This window comes from Schistocerca gregaria, chromosome 6 (genome assembly GCF_023897955.1).
Source record: "Schistocerca gregaria isolate iqSchGreg1 chromosome 6, iqSchGreg1.2, whole genome shotgun sequence".
NCBI classification, from domain to species: domain Eukaryota; kingdom Metazoa; phylum Arthropoda; class Insecta; order Orthoptera; family Acrididae; genus Schistocerca; species Schistocerca gregaria.
The window spans coordinates 193071551-193091865 of record NC_064925.1 but is presented as its reverse complement, the minus strand read 5'-3'; the positions used below and the strand labels follow the sequence as shown (position 1 = coordinate 193091865).

At 37.1% G+C, this 20315-nt stretch overlaps 1 protein-coding gene across 4 annotated transcripts in view; it reads left to right on the top strand.

Annotated features, from left to right (window-relative positions):
- Nucleotides 1-20315, top strand: part of LOC126278176 (protein cappuccino-like) — a 350827-nt gene that overhangs the window by 289248 nt on the left and 41264 nt on the right. For all 4 annotated transcript variants that reach the window (XM_049978073.1, XM_049978075.1, XM_049978076.1 and 1 more), the window contains 5 exons: nt 275-359; nt 578-804; nt 889-950; nt 9656-9865; nt 10387-10581. In XM_049978073.1, coding sequence (XP_049834030.1) covers nt 275-359; nt 578-804; nt 889-950; nt 9656-9865; nt 10387-10581 — 779 coding nt within the window. The remainder of the gene's footprint in view (nt 1-274; nt 360-577; nt 805-888; nt 951-9655; nt 9866-10386; nt 10582-20315) is intronic.

Here is a 20315-nt window from a genome sequence, read left to right as displayed (position 1 = left end):
ATGCTGATTATCTTTTTGGAAATAATAATCTAAAGTTACAGAGCATTTTGGGACATGAAGTTTGCAATTCAGAAGTAAAAGTTGATAATTTATTTAGTGATGACATGACAACACAAAAATAAGTGGAAAAGTATGTATATAATAAATAAGTAGATAATCTGTGAATTGTAACCATTTAATTAACATTCTCTTGATCAGAAGGTTTTTCATGTGTCGATAATTCATACAGTGATGATTGGCTCTTTTATACATTTTCATGATTTTGCATTTACAGTGTTGAGGAAAAAGCCTGTGAACCCTACAGTACCTATGAAACCTCTTTACTGGACTCGAATTGTTGTGCCATCAGCAGAAAGTGTGTAAGTTTACGGATTTCTCTCTTCTAATGCCAAACATGTAAGGAATATCCCACCATTTTGTTTGCTTTCAATGGGAAAGCTTACAATTACTCTTTAATATTTAACTTTACTCATCAATAGTGGTGGTCGAAAACATTACTACATTTTATTCATTTGAATATATATTCATGAAGCTTACTGTGGCTGTTTTAGTCTATAAACATTGATTTTTCATATAGTAAGCAGCAGTCTGCTCTTTGGGAAGATTTGGAAGAAGCCAAAATTGAAGATATTAGTGAATTTGCAAATCTGTTCTCTCGGCAAGTGATTGAGCGGAAACCAGCAAAGAAGAAAGAAGAAAAGCCTACAAAGCAACAGGCAGTAAAAATTCTTGACAGCAAACGTTCTCAGAATGTTGGTATTCTTTCATCTAGCCTACATGTAGACTTCTCAGAAATAGAAAATGGTAATTATATTCAAAGGTGATTAGTGTAAAGTTTGTAATACAACACACAAATTCCAGTTTCTAAGTATTGTCTTTTTTTTCCAGCAATATACAATTTTGATACAACAGTTGTGAATCTGGAAGCTCTACAACAAATATATGATTCTGTAAGTGTAGACATATTTTTTCATTACAATTGATACAATGGAAGATTAGACAGTAATAATGAGTTTGTTTGAGCAGTGAATCCCTGACAGTCCCTAATAGTTGGGAAACTGGATTAGTTTAGATTAGATTAGATTAATTGTTCATTCCATAGACCCACAAATGAGGAGATCCTCCTGGGTGTGGAACATGGTTTGGCTGTAAACGCACAATTCAGAATAGTTTGATACATTTTCCACATTGTACCATTAGGTAGGTGCATAGGTTCATAGTGTTTCTTCATAAATTTAGTAACACAATATATGCACGTAACAGAGACCTTAGTCATAAGTAGTATAGCCCCCCTTACTATTTACAATAGTAATTTTGCAATTTTGCGACTGTAGAAATCGTGCATTCTTCCTTGTTTTTGTTCTTGGATTGTATCTGCAACATGTCTTAGTTGCTGTGATGGTTATAACTTGGGGAAGCAATTCACAGTACACCACACCATCACTGTCCCACCTGATGCATAACATTATTGTTTGTGGATGCATGCAAGTCTTTGTACGGGGAGTTGCTGCTTTGTTTGGGCCCAACCCATTCATTTCTTTTCCTTATGTCAACATAAAGACACAATTTCTTGTCAGGAGTAATGATTGCAGCATAGAATGGTCATTATTGTTCATGTGCAAATTGATTTGACACAGAGCATGTGGTACCCACACACCAAATTTTTGAACCTTCCCCACTGCCTGCAAATGGGATCACAGTTCATCACATTTACCAGTTCTTGAGTGTACTGATGTGGATCATTGTGGATGAATGCATTTAAAAGATCCTCCTCAAACCCCAAAGGTCTTTCTGAACAGGAGAGTCACTAATGTCAAAACAATGAGAAAACTGTTTTCTTGCCATGCCCTGTCAAGTGGAATTATCCCCATACACAGCCCAAAGGTTCTGGCTGCACCTGCTGCTGTCACCCCTCTATTGAACTCAAACAGAAGAATTTTTGGTAATTTTCAGATTTCTTCATGTGGCACTCCATTTTATATCATCCACAGCTCCTCTCACTGTCTCCAAATGACAGAATGACAAAATGTAAACTTAAATAGCAATGGTGAGCTACAAATGAAAAATGACAATTGATAAATAGACTCACAGCAAACTGAATACCATTGTGCAAAACAAAAATGCTACCAGCTTGTGCACTAACCTAATGCAAAGAGCATTGCAAGTCATATGAGTCCTCTACTCCCTCTTCACATGCTGCAGCAGCAGTCACTCTTTAGTGGATGGTGGTTGTAGCAAATGTTATTTCTATACATATTTCAGATGTTTTCTAGTGACAATTGACTGGGTAAGAATAAAACATGAAAGAAAGATTTGGTTTTTTTATGTCCTTAACTACAAAGTATGAGTAATAGACATTCCTTACCAGTCACAAATTGTAATTAATACTGTGTGTGCTGATGATCACAGTGTTAGGCACTCAACACAAACAAAAATAACAGCAGCAGCAACAACAAAGTGAACAAGCAAATACTATATGATGAAATTAAGGGTGGCAATTCTTTCCTTCATATGATCTCAGTTTGCATTGATCTACAGTACCTCCAATTCCATAACACTTTCGCTATTAAGTTCACTCTCTCCTTCATATGGAAAAGTAAAAGTTTCACAGATTGTAACTGTGGAACATGTTCTTCAGATTGTGTCCTTGACTTCAGGAAAGCATTTGACACAGATACACACTGTTACTTAATGAACAGGATAAAAGTGTATGGAATAAGAGACATATCACACTGGCTTGAAGAGTTCTTGCAAGTACAACACAGTATGCCATTCTTAATGAGGAGAAGGCTTCAGATGTAATGGTAGTTTCAGGCATAGTCCAGGGGAATATTGTAGGATAAATAGTGTTCACATTACATATAAATCATTTGGTGGATAATGTTGGAAGATCCAAGAAGGCTGTCTGCAGAGGATGGTGTTGTATATGGAGAAACCCTGATGACTGTAACAGAATGCAAGATGACCTGCTGAGGATTGGCACTTAAGCAGGTATTGGCAGCTGACTCTCAATATAGACAAGTATAACACATTGACCAATAAATAGGCAGGAAGACCCAGTCTTGTACAAATAAATGACTCACTGGGAGCTGTCACATATTCAGTAAATATGTGGCAGTATGTGTATGGAGTGATTTAAAGTGGAATGATCACATAAAATGAATCACAGGTATGCCAAATACTAGCCTGAGATTCATTGGAAGAATCCTCAGTAAGTGAAGTCCTCCCATGAAGGAGGTAGCATTTTCAACTATCTGAGTATTGCTAATGAATGTGTGATCGCATTATGTAAATTGAAGGTGGGAGGTCGAGGGAGAAAGGAAAGAAAACAGAAGGTACCATTACTGTGAGCTGCATTGGGATTTGATGCGGAATCAGCAGTGACAAGTGAAAATGTGCCCCAGACCGAAATTCAAATCTGGGATCTCCTGCTTCCTAGGCAGTTAGATTAACTGCTGAACCACCTGGACTCATTGTTTACTGCAATTGCATGGATTTTCTCAGCATGTCTCTAGGCCAACCCTTATTCCCATCTGCAGTCCCTGTCCATGTCCTCCATGCCTGTCTCGTCGATGTCGGATGTAACTGTGGATCTGCATTGGAGATGGTAGATTCATTGTCCATCAAGGCAAATCAATTACAATTACATCTGTCCTCCTGTGATAATCTCAAAGTAGCAAGTATTAAGGGCATGGGCAGGGACTGTAGAGAGGTGGTACCAGGGGCAATGTAGGTTGACCAAGAGGCACGGCGAGGTAATCCATGCATCCGTGACAAACGCTGTGTGTGGGTGGTGCATTGGTTAGCAAAACTACCTAGTTAGCAGGTGATCACAGATTTGAAATCCAGTCTGGCACGCATTTTCACTTATTGATGCTGATTTGCACAAAGTCCTGATGCAGCTGACATCAACAGTCCGTTCACTTTCCTTCCCCTACACCTTCAATTTACCTAATCTGTATCACAGCTGTGGATTCCCCATGATGTCTGTTCTTTCAGACATTTCCATAAGAACAGATGCCACATGTTCATATATCATGGAATGTGGAATTATTACCTGATATTATTGAGAGGTGAAATAGAAAAATCTAATGAAGAGGAGCTCATTTTGTCACAGATTCATACAGCAGGAATGAAACTGTCATGAAAATGCTCATCCAATTTCAGTGGCAGTGCTACTAGAGGAGCACTATGAACTGTGGAGTGGTTTGCTGTTAAACTTATCAGTGTCTGCTATTGTTGTTGTTGTTGTTGTCATCAGTCCTGAGACTGGTTTGATGCAGCTCTCCATGCTACTCTATCCTGTGCAAGCTGCTTCATCTCCCAGTACCTACTGCAACCTACATCCTTCTGAATCTGCTTAGTGTACTCATCTCTCGGTCTCCCTCTACGATTTTTACCCTCCACGCTGCCCTCCAATGCTAAATTTGTGATCCCTTGATGCCTCAAAACATGTCCTACCAACCGATCCCTTCTTCTAGTCAAGTTGTGCCACAAACTTCTCTTCTCCCCAATCCTATTCAATACCTCCTCATTAGTTACGTGATCTATCCACCTTATCTTCAGTATTCTTCTGTAGCACCACATTTCGAAAGCTTCTATTCTCTTCTTGTCCAAACTAGTTATCGTCCATGTTTCACTTCCATACATGGCTACACTCCAAACAAATACTTTCAGAAACGACTTCCTGATACATAAATCTATATTCGATTTTAACAAATTTCTCTTCTTCAGAAACGCTTTCCTTGCCATTGCCAGTCTACATTTAATATCCTGTCTACTTCGACCATCATCAGTTATTTTACTTCCTAAATAGCAAAACTCCTTTACTACTTTAAGTGTCTCATTTCCTAATCTAATTCCCTCAGCATCACCCGATTTAATTTGACTACATTCCATTATCCTCGTTTTGCTTTTGTTAATGTTCATCTTATATCCTCCTTTCAAGACACTGTCCATTCCGTTCAACTGCTCTTCCAAGTCCTTTGCCGTCTCTGACAGAATTACAATGTCATCGGCGAACCTCAAAGTTTTTACTTCGTCTCCATGGACTTTAATACCTACTCCAAATTTTTCTTTTGTTTCCTTTACTGCTTGCTCAATATACAGATTGAATAACATCGGGGAGAGGCTACAACCCTGTCTCACTCCTTTCCCCACCACTGCTTCCCTTTCATGCCCCTCGACTTTTATGACTGCCACCTGGTTTCTGTACAAATTGTAAATAGCCTTTCGCTCCCTGTATTTTACCCCTGCCACCTTTAGAATTTGAAAAAGAGTATTCCAGTCAACATTGTCAAAAGCTTTCTCTATGTCTACAAATGCTAGAAACGTAGGTTTGCCTTTTCTTAATCTTTCTTCTAAGATAAGTCGTAAGGTCAGTATTGCCTCACGTGTTCCAACATTTCGACGGAATCCAAACTGATCCTCCCCGAGGTCTGCATCTACCAGTTTTTCCATTCGTCTGTAAAGAATTCGCGTTAGTATTTTGCAGCTGTGGCTTATTAAACTGACAGTTCGGTAATTTTCACATCTGTCAGCACCTGCTTTCTTTGGGATTGGAATTATTATATTCTTCTTGAAGTCTGAGGGTATTTCGCCTGTCTCATACATCTTGCTCACCAGCTGGTAGAGTTTTGTCATGACTGGCTCTCCCAAGGCCGTCAGTAGTTCTAATGGAATGTTGTCTACTCCGGGGGCCTTGTTTCGACTCAGGTCTTTCAGTGCTCTGTCAAACTCTTCACGCAGTATCGTATCTCCCATTTCGTCTTCATCTACATCCTCTTCTTTTTCCATAATATTGTCCTCAAGTACATCGCCCTTGTATAAACCTTCTATATACTCCTTCCACCTTTCTGCCTTCCCTTCTTTGCTTAGAACTGGGCTGCCATCTGAGCTCTTGATATTCATACACATGGTTCTCTTCTCTCCAAAGGTCTCTTTAATTTTCCTGTAGGCAGTATCTATCTTACCCCTAGTGAGATAAGCTTCTACATCCTTACATTTGTCCTCTAGCCATCCCTGTTTAGCCACTTTGCACTTCCTGTCGATCGCATTTTTGAGACGTTTGTATTCCTTTTTGCCTGCTTCATTTACTGCATTTTTATATTTTCTCCTTTCATCAATTAAATTCAATATTTCTTCTGTTACCCAAGGATTTCTAGCAGCCCTCGTCTTTGTACCTACTTTATCCTCTGCTGCCTTCACTACTACATCCCTCAGAGCTACCCATTCTTCTTCTACTGTACTTCTTTCCCCTATTCCAGTCAATTGTTCCCTTATGCTCTCTCTGAAACTCTGTACAACCTCTGGTTCTTTCAGTTTACCCAGGTCCCATCTCCTTAATTTCCCACATTTTTGCAGTTTCTTCAGTTTTAATCTACAGGTCATAACCAATAGATTGTGGTCAGAGTCCACATCTGCCCCTGGAAATGTCTTACAACTTAAAACCTGGTTCCTAAATCTCTGTCTTACCATTATATAATCTATCTGATACCTTTTAGTATCTCCAGGGTTCTTCCACGTATACAACCTTCTTTCATGATTCTTAAACCAAGTGTTAGCTATGATTAAGTTGTGCTCCGTGCAAAATTCTACTAGGCGGCTTCCTCTTTCATTTCTTAGCCCCAATCCATATTCACCTACTATGTTTCCTTCTCTCCCTTTTCCTACACTCGAATTCCAGTCACCCATTACTATTAAATTTTCGTCTCCCTTCACTATCTGAATAATTTCTTTTATTTCATCATACATTTCTTCAATTTCTTCATCATCTGCAGAGCTAGTTGGCATATAAACTTGTACTACTGTAGTAGGTGTGGGCTTCGTATCTATCTTGGCCACAATAATGCGTTCACTATGCTGTTTGTAGTAGCTTACCCGCATTCCTATTTTCCTATTCATTATTAAACCTACTCCTGCATTACCCCTATTTGATTTTGTGTTTATAACCCTGTAGTCACCTGACCAGAAGTCTTGTTCCTCCTGCCACCGAACTTCACTAATTCCCACTATATCTAACTTTAACCTATCCATTTCCCTTTTTAAATTTTCTAACCTACCTGCCCGATTAAGGGATCTGACATTCCACGCTCCGATCCGTAGAACGCCAGTTTTCTTTCTCCTGATAACGACATCCTCCTGAGTAGTCCCCGCCCGGAGATCCGAATGGGGGACTATTTTACCTCCGGAATATTTTACCCAAGAGGATGCCATCATCATTTAGTCATACAGTAAAGCTGCATGTCCTCGGGAAAAATTACGGCTGTAGTTTCCCCTTGCTTTCAGCCGTTCGCAGTACCAGCACAGCAAGGCCGTTTTGGTTAATGTTGCAAGGCCAGATCAGTCAATCATCCAGACTGTTGCCCCTGCAACTACTGAAAAGGCTGCTGCCCCTCTTCAGGAACCACACGTTTGTCTGGCCTCTCAACAGATACCCCTCCGTTGTGGTTGCACCTACGGTACGGCCATCTGTATCGCTGAGGCACGCAAGCCTCCCCACCAACGGCAAGGTCCATGGTTCATGGGGGGTGTCTGCTATTAGAGAAGTTAAAGAATATGTTACTTCATCCTACATGTGTCACACATAAAGACAACGAAAGTAAAGTTAAAAGTAGTCGAGCTCAAATAAAGGCCAGCCAACAATCGCTAGCCAAAAATTATTCTTCCTGTGCACCATTCATGAGTGGAAAAGGAGAAGTGACAATAATACACATAGCACTCTCTGCCACATACTGCAGGATGACTTGAAGAATATAAATGTAGATGTAGATTGATTTCTGAGATACTGTGCAAATCACATCGAGCTGAAAGGCATTGTTGTTGTTGTTGTTGTTGTTGTTTAGTCCAAAGACTGGTTTGATGCAGCTCTCCATGCTGCTCTGCCTTGTGCAAGCCTCTTCATCTCAAAGTAAGTACTGCAACCTACATCCTGTTGAATCTGCTTACTGTATTCACCTCTTGGTCTTCATCTATGATTTTTACCCCCCACTACGAAATTGGTGATCCCTTCATGCATCAGAATGTGTCCTACCAACTGATCCCTTCTTCCAGTCAGCTTATACCATAAATTTCTCTTCTCCCCAATTCTGTTCTGTACCTCCTCATTAGTTATTGATCTACCCATCTAATCTTCAGCATTCTTCTGTTGCATTCTGACAGGAATTAGAAATATCAGTTATAATAATTTATTGGCATAAGGTTGCTTGTACTGTTTGTCCAGTAGGAGAGTGTTCTACTGCTGTGGGAATGTATGACCCTAGTTGTTTTTGTTCCCTAGAAACAAAACAAACAAACTGTACAGCTGATCTAATTCATTGGTTGTAAACAAAACTCAAGAAATGTGACACAGCAGTTCTAGTTACTCATTTGTAACATTTACAGACAAATGAGCTGGGTCAGCATTAATGGTTTGTGTTGTACTTCCACAACAACTAAACTGACGCAAATTACTACAAACTCCACTGAAAAAATAATGACCACAGTTTTGGTTTTGATTAATAGCAGTATTCTTCATCCTTTGAATGCCAGTCCATAAACGTATTATACATTTCAACTAAATACAAATTAATGAAGGAAAGGTTATCCATAAATAAAAAAAATACTAAACATATTCATGCAATAGTCTAAAACTCTCTCAGGTATTACTGTCATCGGAAGGTGGAAGGAGTCTTTATCCATTCCAAAATGTTACAAACACAATGTTATTGGTTCAGTCAAGAAACCCAGGGAAATTTCAGAGCATTGACAGGCCGTGAAAACCTTCATTTGCGTGTGCCATCCAGATCCTTCCCACCAACACCAGATTTTCTGAATTGCGCAGGTGGGAAGTCTTCCTGCAATATATCCTACGTTCCTGTAATCCTCCTGGCCTCAAACTTCATCCTTGCCCATCTAGGCCCTTCCCTGATTTCATTCCAGCACTACACAACCTTCTGTTCCACCAATGCACTAGTCTTTTTACTTTTCTCCTTTTCCTCAAACCCTCCCCCCCCCCCCTCTTTCTCCCTCTCCTCTTTCTAACCTCCCAACAGCCCCTAGCTGCCCTACCCTCTCTCCGTCTTGTCCATGCATGCTCCCACTGGCAGCACTTTACCATCCTCCATCCCTACCCTGCTATGCCTCCCCCTCTTCACCCCCACCTCCTCCTTACCCCCACCCTGCTGCCTCCCCCATCATGCACAGCTACTCATAGTCTGGCTTCAACTGCCAGAGGCTGTTGTCATTTGTGTGTGAGTTGCGTTTGTGTGTCTGTCTGCCTGTTGTCTATTTTCAACAAAGACCTTGTTGGCCGAAAGGTCATTTTTTGACAGTCTTTTTGTTGTGCCTATCTGTGACTCAATATCTCTGCTATATGGTGAGTAGCAACTATCCTTTTCATAATACTGCTACATTCCATTCTGGGTTTTCAATTGTTTGATATATAGAAATAATCTAATATTTACAATATTGTACAGTCTCATATCTGAGGTTTCTTCTATATTCACATTTTTTAAACTAAATTTCCAATATGAAACTGAATTGCTTTGTTACTGTGGGATTTACATTTAGAAGTCAGTGATCATTATTTCACATTCTTCCCCAATATTTCAAAGACATATTATGTAAATGTTGTAAATTGTGCAATTATTAAAGCAATGAATATCTTATATTTCAGAGACCAACCGAAGAAGAGCTTTCATTAATTCGGAATCATGTTGCAACTAACCCAAATATTCCACTTGACAAGCCGGAACAGTTCCTTTATGAACTAGCAGAAATACCAAATTTTGCTGAACGCATTGCATGTTTCATGTTCCAGTCAGACTTTGAAGATGGTATATCTTCTATTGAAAGTAAACTGAACAACTTAAAATCCACGTGTCAGGTAATTTATTACAAAAATTACCAGCAGAAAATTACCAGTGATAAAAATTGCAGCTTTAGAAATAGGAAGAAATTTATTAATAAGAAAAGAGCTGAACAGTTTTTTTTGAGAAAGTGAAAGAGCACACACAAATGAATAATCTCTTTTCAAATGAAAGCTAGTTAATTGTTTCTAGTTAGTAAATTATCTTTTGATAAGAGAAGCACCATTTTGTGAGTATTCATTTACTGTCTTCCAAATGCCAAATAACTGCTGTTTTATTTTCTCTAAATGCCTAATAGTATTACACTAAGTTATGCAATTGTTCGAGGATTGTTTATGAGCTAATGAGGAAAATAATGATTAAGTTACAATATTCTGAAGCTCCATTCAAAAGTTTTGAGACCTAACATGTTTATAAATCAGTAAGTAATTCATTTTACAAACACTGTATTAGTCAGTTTATAACTTCATACAAGAAAAATATTTTGTGTGTAAACTCATATGTGAGAATGTTCAGAAAGATTTTCTTTGTTTTCCAGTTTTTGACCACATCAGAAAGTCTGAAGACAGTGCTCAGCATTATACTGGCTCTGGGAAATTATATGAACGGTGGAAATCGTACACGTGGACAGGCAGATGGATTTGGATTAGAAATTCTGGCAAAGTTACGTGATGTCAAGAGCAAAGACAATAGTGTTACATTGCTTCATTTTATTGTAAGAGCATACATGAAAGTAAGTAATTTACATGTGAAATTTTTGTGTAAACTTCTTGTTCATAAGTATATAAAAATTAGGAAAAAGAGGTTAAAGAAAGGCAAAATACATCCAGATTGTAGTAACACTGTTCACGTTTACGTCTCACTTCACTTAGCGAAGACCGGGACTATGCCCGATGTTAACTGACTGGGCACGGCCTGTGCTGCCTGAGTTGTTGTTGTTGTTCCGCTGGGAGAGGTCACGTCCGAATTCTTGCGTGCCCTTTGGTGGACGGGACTCTACTTGCAGCAGCTACCGTCCGTGACGTGCCGTGCCGATGTGCGGCGCCCGCGATCTTTCTGGTGGCTATTGCACAGATATTGACCTGTTTTTCTTCTTTGTTTCTGAAATGGACTGGAAATGGTACTGACTACTGAGTATGAGAGAGTCTTAGTGAAGATTAATTATGATAATAGTACACTAGTGCTATTATAGTTCTGTCATAGATACAAATAACATGGGTTTTTGTCAAGCAGAGGCATGACTAATAGACACAGGCTGAGCAGTCAGTATAAGTATTGTTTGATGTCTCAGGATTGTTTGCTGGACCGTTCTCTTGTTTATGTTTTCCTTAAAACTTTGGCAGTAATCTGATTTATTCATGACATGAACAATCTATTTAGTGACTCAAGGTCAGCAAGTTTGAAATAAAGTAGAAATATTACTGAACATGTCTGTTAAAAAGAAGATAATATGCATTTTACTGTGTAACTATCTGGCTACCTATAAAATGACATGTTACAGGTTACAATTTCAAGTGCATGTGAGATTAGCCACAAGAACAGGAATTCATATGAGCCTATATGGAAGATGTCTTTAGCCAATAACTGGTAGTCCACATAAGCACTATATGAAATCAAGCCTGGCACAATCTTCTAACCTGTCATCTAGATTTGATTTAGAGCTCAAGAATGCATGTAAGGTGCACTGACATGTATTTCAGGTACCAAGAGGTCATCATTCAGGTTTCATTTTTCTATTATAACTTGGTTGGTATGGTCTCTAACACTTGCCAGTATGAATGAGTCCTGACATTCCTTTGCATTGTAGCCTTCAGACTGATATGATAGAAGGTCTACTGATAATATATGATCCTCATCCAGACTACAAAGCTTAGATTCATTTGCTGGGGACCAAAAACTTCCATAACAGAATAGGAATTCTTTTATTAAATTCTATTAAAGTAAAACAGTTCAATCACTTAGCAGGCTAAGCTGCCGAGATCTACTCACTGAGTATTTTAATATATTACTTTAATAGCTTGTGTCTTCATTTGGTCAGCTTCTTTAAATATCTGCTTTTACATGAGGAGGTAATGGCATCACTAAATCACTTCAGATTTTTATTTTGGAAACACAAAACAAACTTTTGATATTTTTCTGACATATTTTGTGCAAAACTTTTAAAAAAAGTAATTAACTGAACTTTTCATATTTTGAAACTTTCAGTTCAGTCCAATTCATCCATAATATACCAGGTTGGAAATAGTCTCTCTTTATCATTCTTCTTCCTTTTCATTACTTTGTGCATCCTCGTGTGTCTCTCACAGCAAAACAGTAAATAATAATGTAATGGAGACGAAATTTTTCTTCCATCCTTGAGACTGAAAGTTGTAGAACACAGCATTACCTCTATTTGCATGGCAATAGTTATATTGAAATACATTGCAATATTTCTGAAACATCCTATTTTCGATGACCAAACATAACCAGATTATTTAATTGTATTCTGGGTTAAAGAATGAGTGTTGACCATTTAAATGCTGTTGGAACAATCAGACAATGAAAGATCCAGGACAAAATAACAATAATATGGCAAGATAAAAAGGTCTACCAACCAATCGTTGCCAGGAGGAAACACAAATAAAAGTTAAGGAAATGTGTAAGCTTTCAGAGTCAGTGGCTCCTCCTCCTGGCAGAAGAGTTGAAAGGGAAGGGGAAGGAAGATGGATGAGGGAAAAGGTCTGGTGAGGTTTAAGGAAAGAGGAGAGTTATGGAAAAGTTGCCCAGAAGCCTGTATCATGGGAGACTTGTGGACAGGGTGAGAGGGAAAGATTGATCATTGAGGATTGCACTGGACAAGATTTGAAGATCTGAGAGCCTGAAAGATGGAAGGTGGGTAATGAGCAGTAGCAGAGCTTACTGGCCAAACATTATGCAAGATGGAAAAGCTAAGTGCATTATACATGGTAGACATGTGAGAGGGCAGGGGGGATAAAACATACAGAAAACAAAAAATGAGAGAAGAAAGAAATAGTTACTGAAAAGAAATGCTGAGACCAAAGAAATTAACACTAATTAAGGTCAGATGGGTGGTGAGAACTGAAGACACACTATAACACCAGCTCCCTCTGTGTAGTTCCTTGAAACTTGTGTTAGAGGGGAGAATCAAAGTGGCACCAAGGTCACAGCTCTCATGTTATAGAGCATGTCTGCAACAGGACATTGTGTGTTGCCAGTATGCACCCACTGCCTATGCCCATTCATCCTAACTGATAACTTTGTGATACACATACTAATTTAGAAGGCCATACAGTGTTTACATAACTGCTGGTACAAGACATGTGTTGCTTCACTGGTGGCTCTCCCTTTGGTATATGTTTTGCCAGTTACAGGGCTGTTATAGATGGTTGAAGGAGGGTGCATAGGGCAAGTCTTTTAGTGAGGACCGTCACCTCTAGGAGCCATGACAGACAAAATGGACTCATTTCAGGGAATGATTTTATGAAGTAGCTAATTAATAAATTAGAGAACATGATAGTACAGAGTGACAAGAGGCACCTGTAATCTCTGTCTTACTTACTATCCTATTTACACCTTTAAGCTCTGAGATTTTCAAATCTTGTCCAGTGTAGTCTCCAACAACCACTCTTTCCTTATCATTCTGTCTGGTAAGTCTACCCTAACCCAGGATTCAGGATGACTTTTTCATAACTCAGTGCTTACAAGTGTGTGTTATTAAAATGGGCACTGAAAGTTTCATCAAAGCTCAATCCATTCGAAAAGCTAATGGTCATTGTTAAGCATTTTAGGCTCTTCATCTCAAACTTTTAGAAATGTCTTACGTTTTTAATCTCTCTATTTCTTATAGAATTATAAGAAGCTCTATTCTTTGTACCTGATAAAGGGACCTGTACAAACACTTGTACTATCAGCTGTTGTTTACAGCAGTGATATCTTTCTACACTGTATCTGCAATGTTAGGCTTCTTGATCATACTTAAGTATCTTATGCATTACTATCCTGGCTATGTACAGATAAGTAGTCATGTTGTCTCATTTACCATCTCATTGATATATATCTGTCTTGAACAGTAATGCTTTTGGCACAGTCCACCAAAGAGCCGCCTTCTCTAAGTCCCTTGCATTAACAAGTAATCAGCTTTGTAATGGTCTCCCTCACTATACAAAAGAACTGAATAATTCCACCAGCTTTAAAAGACAGAGCTCTAATCACATATCTACAAATACAAATACAATAGTCTGCCTTCATTTTTGCACCCATCTCATAACTCATTACAACTAACTAGGAGGCCACCATGGTAAGTAAAACTAAGTGTTTAATAGTACTTCACCAGAATATACAATCCATAAAAAACTAAGTTCAGCAACTAGAAGTAAATTTACAAACAGCTCAGTTGTGTGTCTTGCAGAACAATCATGCAAAGGGAATGAAATCTCGTATTGAGCCGTAGCCTCATATGAACTCTCTATGAAAGGTGGTGGTTCATGTATTTATGTGAAGAGAGGTACTTCATTTAAAGACAGAAATGATCTTACTACATTAAATGTTGATAAACATTTTGAACTATTGGTTTAAGAGACCACAGCATGTCAAAAAAATTAATGGTAATTTATGTGTACCAATCACCAAATGGTGATACGGATATTTTTTTCTCAAAAGTAAATCAGACACTAGCTAAGGTATCTTGCTAAAAGCAAGCATAATTGTCTGTGGGGATCTTAATACCAATACAATGAAGTGAGATTATGTCAGTCATGCCTATTTAAGTATTTTGTACAGTTATGGAATGACTTCTCTTGTAAATTGTCCCACAAGAGTAATGAAACAATCTTGTATGTTGATAGACCATGTAGCAACAGATATAGACAGGAAAGAATGCTATATACAGATTCAAAATCTAGACTTATCAGATCATCTGTGTAAGATATTAAAAGAAAATTTTTATGTAGAAAAGTCCCCTAAATCAAAAACATACAAAAGGTTCTACTCAAAGTCAAACCTGCATGAATTTTCATCTCAGATACAGTATAAAGGGTGGGAGGAACTCGATGCAGAAACGAATGTGAGCAAAATGTTTAATAGTTTTATGTCCATTTTTAAACTAAAATTTGGGAATCATTCCCCAAAACTTATCATAAAATATGTGGATAACCAGAGGTATCAAAAATTCTTTGAAACTCTTACATATTTTACTCCAATCAAAAATAGACAGACTGACCCAACATTTTTGCAATTTAATAAAAACTACAAGAGAATCTACAGAAAGGTACTACTAGCTGCTGAAACTCACAAAGTGTAAATTGGTATTGCAGGCACAAAACAAAAGCAAAGCAGCCTGGAATATTATCAAATAGGAAACAGCAAACATAGGGCAAAAACATTTGAATTCACAAATTAAGAACAAAAATAGAAAAATGAACCACCCCAAAGAAATAGCTAACTTTGCAAATGTGTACTTCAACAGCATTTTTAAGAAATTACAACACAACTTTCTAGACACATATGTCTTACCCACCCATAACCATCCACCAAATTCAGTGGCACCCTACCCGGCAACTGAGAAAGAAGTCACACAAGCTATATACCAATTTAAAAAAATAAAAGCTCAACTAGTGTAGATGAAATCCCAACTTGTGTCCCTAAAGAATGTAAAAAGTGGATAAAAGCTCCAGTAAGAAAAATAATCAGTGAATCATTCAAATCTGGCTGTTTTCCCAAGCACCTAAAACAAGTGAAAGTCATACACACACTTAAATATGATGATGCAGAAAATGTAGAAAACTGCAGACCAATCTCTGTACTGCCCACCATTTTCAAAATTATTGAAAAAGTGATAAAAAATAGGTTAATGCAGTATCTAAATATATTTTACCTTCTTTGCAAAGAACATGTAGTTGCCACACTTCCTCATAGGCATGATCTGATTTATAGTTCATGTGTAAACAAAGAAATTCGGAAAACAAACATTAAAATAAGGAAATTGTGTTCTCAACACACTAAGTGCGATGTACTGGATATAAGCAAGCTGCATCGAAATCTGCACACGAAGCATGGAATGCATTTGAACTATGAAGGGAAAAGATTTGTTTGTGATCGTGTTAGTGAAATAATTAAAGAAAGACTTGTAAGGGATAGAACAATTTATCAGCTTCCTGAACATCCTTCCAAAAGCGAGGAAAACAAAATAAACAAGAAAGAAGAATGAAAATACAACACTGCTGACGTTCCTAATTTAAACTAGAGGTATGTGATGCTGTAAATATGATTCCCAATTACCAAACTGTGAATACGCCCGAACTAAAAATTTATCACCATAATGTGCAATCCCTGCGTAATAAGATCGATGAAATTAACGTTCTATTAACACACGAACTTAATGATATCTCAGTGTTATGCATTTCTGAGCACTGGCTTAACCCAGAATTAATCCAGAATACGAAAATAAACAAATTTGTCTTGGCTACTTACTACTGCAGGAAAAACAGCAAGCAGGGTGGGGTAGCAATTTACACAAAGGATAATGTAGATTTTATTACACTACCTGACTTAACTAGGGCAAATGTCGAAAAGGATTATGAAATTGCAGCTATAAAAATTACTCAGTTCAACCTGGTTATTGCTACAGTTTACTGATCACCGTCTGGGAATTTTGAACTTTTCTTAAACAAAATGGAGTCACTACTAAATAAAGTAAATAAAATAGATTGTGAATTGATAATCTGTGGGGACTTCAATATTGACTTCCTCACGAATAGTGGAAATAGGGAGACCATTTTGAACCTTGCAACGTCCTACAATTTAAAGGCTGAAGTAAAAGCAGTTACCCGAGTACCGTATCAGAAACTTGCCAAACAGCTCTTGATCAGTTTCTAGCCAAGAAGAGTTTACACAACACCTCACTAAGAATTTTCAATGCAGGTTTTAGTGATCATCTTGCTCAAATATTAAGCATAAAAGTACAAGGCAGTATTATTAACAACATGTCTTTCAGAACAGCATATCGAAGTTATAATCAGCATAATGTGAACTACTTCAATAACTTAATACAGAAAGAAAAATGGCTAGGAGTGTACAAAATGAACGATATAAATGAAAAATTCAACACTTTCATTGATGTATTAACCCATTTCTTTGAACTTGTGTTTCCACTGAAAACATTAACCATACAGGCAAACTCTAGAACAAACAGCTGGATCACAAAGGGAATAAGCGTTTCATGCCAGAAGAAAAGACTACTTAATGAAATATGTAACTCAAAAAATTCCTCACCTGTAGTATGCGCATAATGTAAAAAATATTCCAAAATATTAAGAAATGTATTAAAAGCAGCAAAAATAATGCATAATGATGAAATCATTTATAATTCAGCTAATAAATCAAAGGCTATGTGGAGTGTTATAAAAAAAGAATGTGGAGAATACAGACAACCTTGGAAAAAGGTAACACTATCACATAAAAATAAAAAAGTAACAAACCCCTTAGAAGTAGCCAACACATTTAACAACTTTTTCACAGGTGTTGCTGAAAATATGTTACAGTCAAACTTTAAGAGCACCCAGGCAAATGAATACAAAATAAGTGCATGTAGAGGATCAATGTACATCAGTTCTGTTTCACAAGATGAAGTAGCTAAAGCAATAAAAGGACTAAAAAATTCCAAATCGGCAGGTATTGATGGTATACCTGCAACAATGTTAAAGAAGAGCGCATCAAACCTGATTGAAGTACTCACACATTTATGCAACTGCTCACTTCAGGCAGGCACTTTCCCTGATGTGTTGAAAACATCAAAAGTTATTCCTGTATATAAAAAAGGGGATAAAGACAATGTAAATAACTACAGACCCATCACAATTTCCTCCTGCATCTCTAAAGTACTGGAAAAAGTGATGTATGAGAAACTTATGAAATTTATTAATAAAAACAGCATCCTATGTAATGAACAACATGGATTCAGAAATAAGAGGTCAACAACAACTGCTATCTATGGGTGCATCAATTCCATTCTAAACCTGATGGACAAAAAACAGGAAACAATAGGAGTCTTTATTGACTTGTCAAAAGCTTTTGACATGGTGGACCATAAAATTCTGCTATCAAAGCTAGAAAGATATGGTATTCAAGGTCTGTCCAACTAGTGGATCAGTTCCTTCCTGACAAATCGTTTGCAAGCAGTGTGCATCAAGCACACAAATATTGAACTAAAAACTGTATCTAATCACTTATCTGACTATAAACAAATAAAATGTGGTGTACCCCAAGGATCCGTATTGGGACCCCTTCTGTTTCTTCTATACATAAATGATCTAAGCTTAAATATAGATGCACACAAAAAATCATATTTGCAGATGACACCACGATTCTACTAAAAGGAGGCGACGATGAACAGTTACAGCAGACAGTAAACACGGTCACGAAACAACTTAATAACTGGGCACAGAGTAATCAGCTTGTAATAAAAAGTAAGAAAACCGTTGCTCTAAAATTCTACAATGTTCCTAACAAGGACATGTTTATCCCATAAGTCTCTATCAATGATGAGCCAGTTGGTAACAGTACTGAAACCAAATTCTTAGGACTTTGGCTACAGAGTAACATCAGATGGAATAAGCATATTGAATATCTCAATGCTGAACTTAGCAAAACATGTTATCTTCTTTGTTCATTAAAATCATGCTGTAGTGAGAAAACAGTATTGAATGCATATCATGCGTACTTTCATTCTCGTCTTAGATATGGGGTCACCTTCTGGGGAAACTCTAAAACAGCTAATAGCACTTTTAAACTACAAAAAAGGGCCTTTAGAATCTTGTTTGGGTGCAAGCCTAGAGACTCTTGTAAACCCCTGTTTAAGAAATCTGGTATTCCCCCATTACCATGTGTATACATTATGGAAACCCTTTTGTTCTTTAAATTAAATGTAATAGACAAGGACCGGAGACTACAAAAAAACTGTGATATACATGAGCACTTTACCAGACAAAACAGAAACTTACATATGACTCAAATCAGCACAGCACTGTGCCAAAAAGGTACTTTTCACATGGGAGTTAAGCTTTATAACAAACTTCCTGAAAACATAAAAGCTATCACTGAGGTCAATACATTTGGAAAATCTCTAAAGTCAATTTACAGCATCACTGCTTTTACTCCATTGAAGAATATTTAAATTTATGAAATGTGTTATATAAATACTTACTTACGTGTAAAGTGTATTATTGTAAGCTTACATATGTATGCCTTGAAATTACTTTCAGCCTGTATATTTATAACTTGACTTGTCCAATGTCTTATGCATAAGCTGCTATGTAGACAACAGGACCAATAAAATACAATCTACAATGGTTTCAGGCCCAAAAGAGGTACAGAATCAGCTATTGCACAGCTTACAAAGGTCATTATTGTGGTGCTGCATGAGGGTGACCATGTGAATGGAATTTTCTTGGACTTACCAAAGGCATTTGGATACCAAATTTTTGGGGTTTAAGGTAGACTGTCAGTTGAAATGGACAGAACATGTAAAACCTTTAACAAAGAGACTATTCATAGCATATTTTGCTCTACGAATACTTGCACCAGTCTGCAATATTTCATGCCTCAAAATGACATATTTTGGATATACACACTAAGTTCTCAGTTATGGAATCTTTTTGTGGGGAACAAGTGATGAGAATATTCAGTCTGTCTTCTACACTCAGAAAAGAGTTGTATGGATAGTAACAAATAGCAGCAACAGGGCCCATTGTACTGATTTATTCAAAAACCTAGAAATTCTGACTGTCCCATGTGAATACATTTTCCCAACTGTAATGTATGTAAGGAAAAATATTGATCTGTATGCTACAAACAGCTCAAAACATGACCACGAAACTAGATCTAGCCACTACTTGTACATAAACAGGAAAAACAAGTCCAAAACACAGAACAGTGTACTATATAAAGGCCTAAAACTGTACAACAGGCTGCCACAGGAAATAAAAATTGTAAACAAAATTCATATCTTTAGCCAAAAACTAAAAACATATTTATTAAGTTAAAGTTGTTACAAGGTAAATGAGTATTTAGAATAATTGTAGATAGCTATTTAATACACACAATTACCACGTGGCCTATATAAAGCAACAGTATATGGCATAATTATAAATATCATAAGAATTGACTTGTAAAAATTGTAGGAATTGAATGGTAAACAATGTAAGAACCCATGAATGTTTTAGTTCATAAGACAATAACTGATGACATACATACAATTTGTATTGCTATACGGATTAATGAACATATCAATCAATCTATTGAACCATGCAGACTGTATATAAATCTGTTGATAGTGCATTCTGTCTCTTGCAGATTGTAGTGTCATGAAAAATTACTTTTGTACACTTATAAATATATATATATATATATATATATATATATATATATATATATATATATTAAATATATTTTGTATGTTCTACTATCAGTATT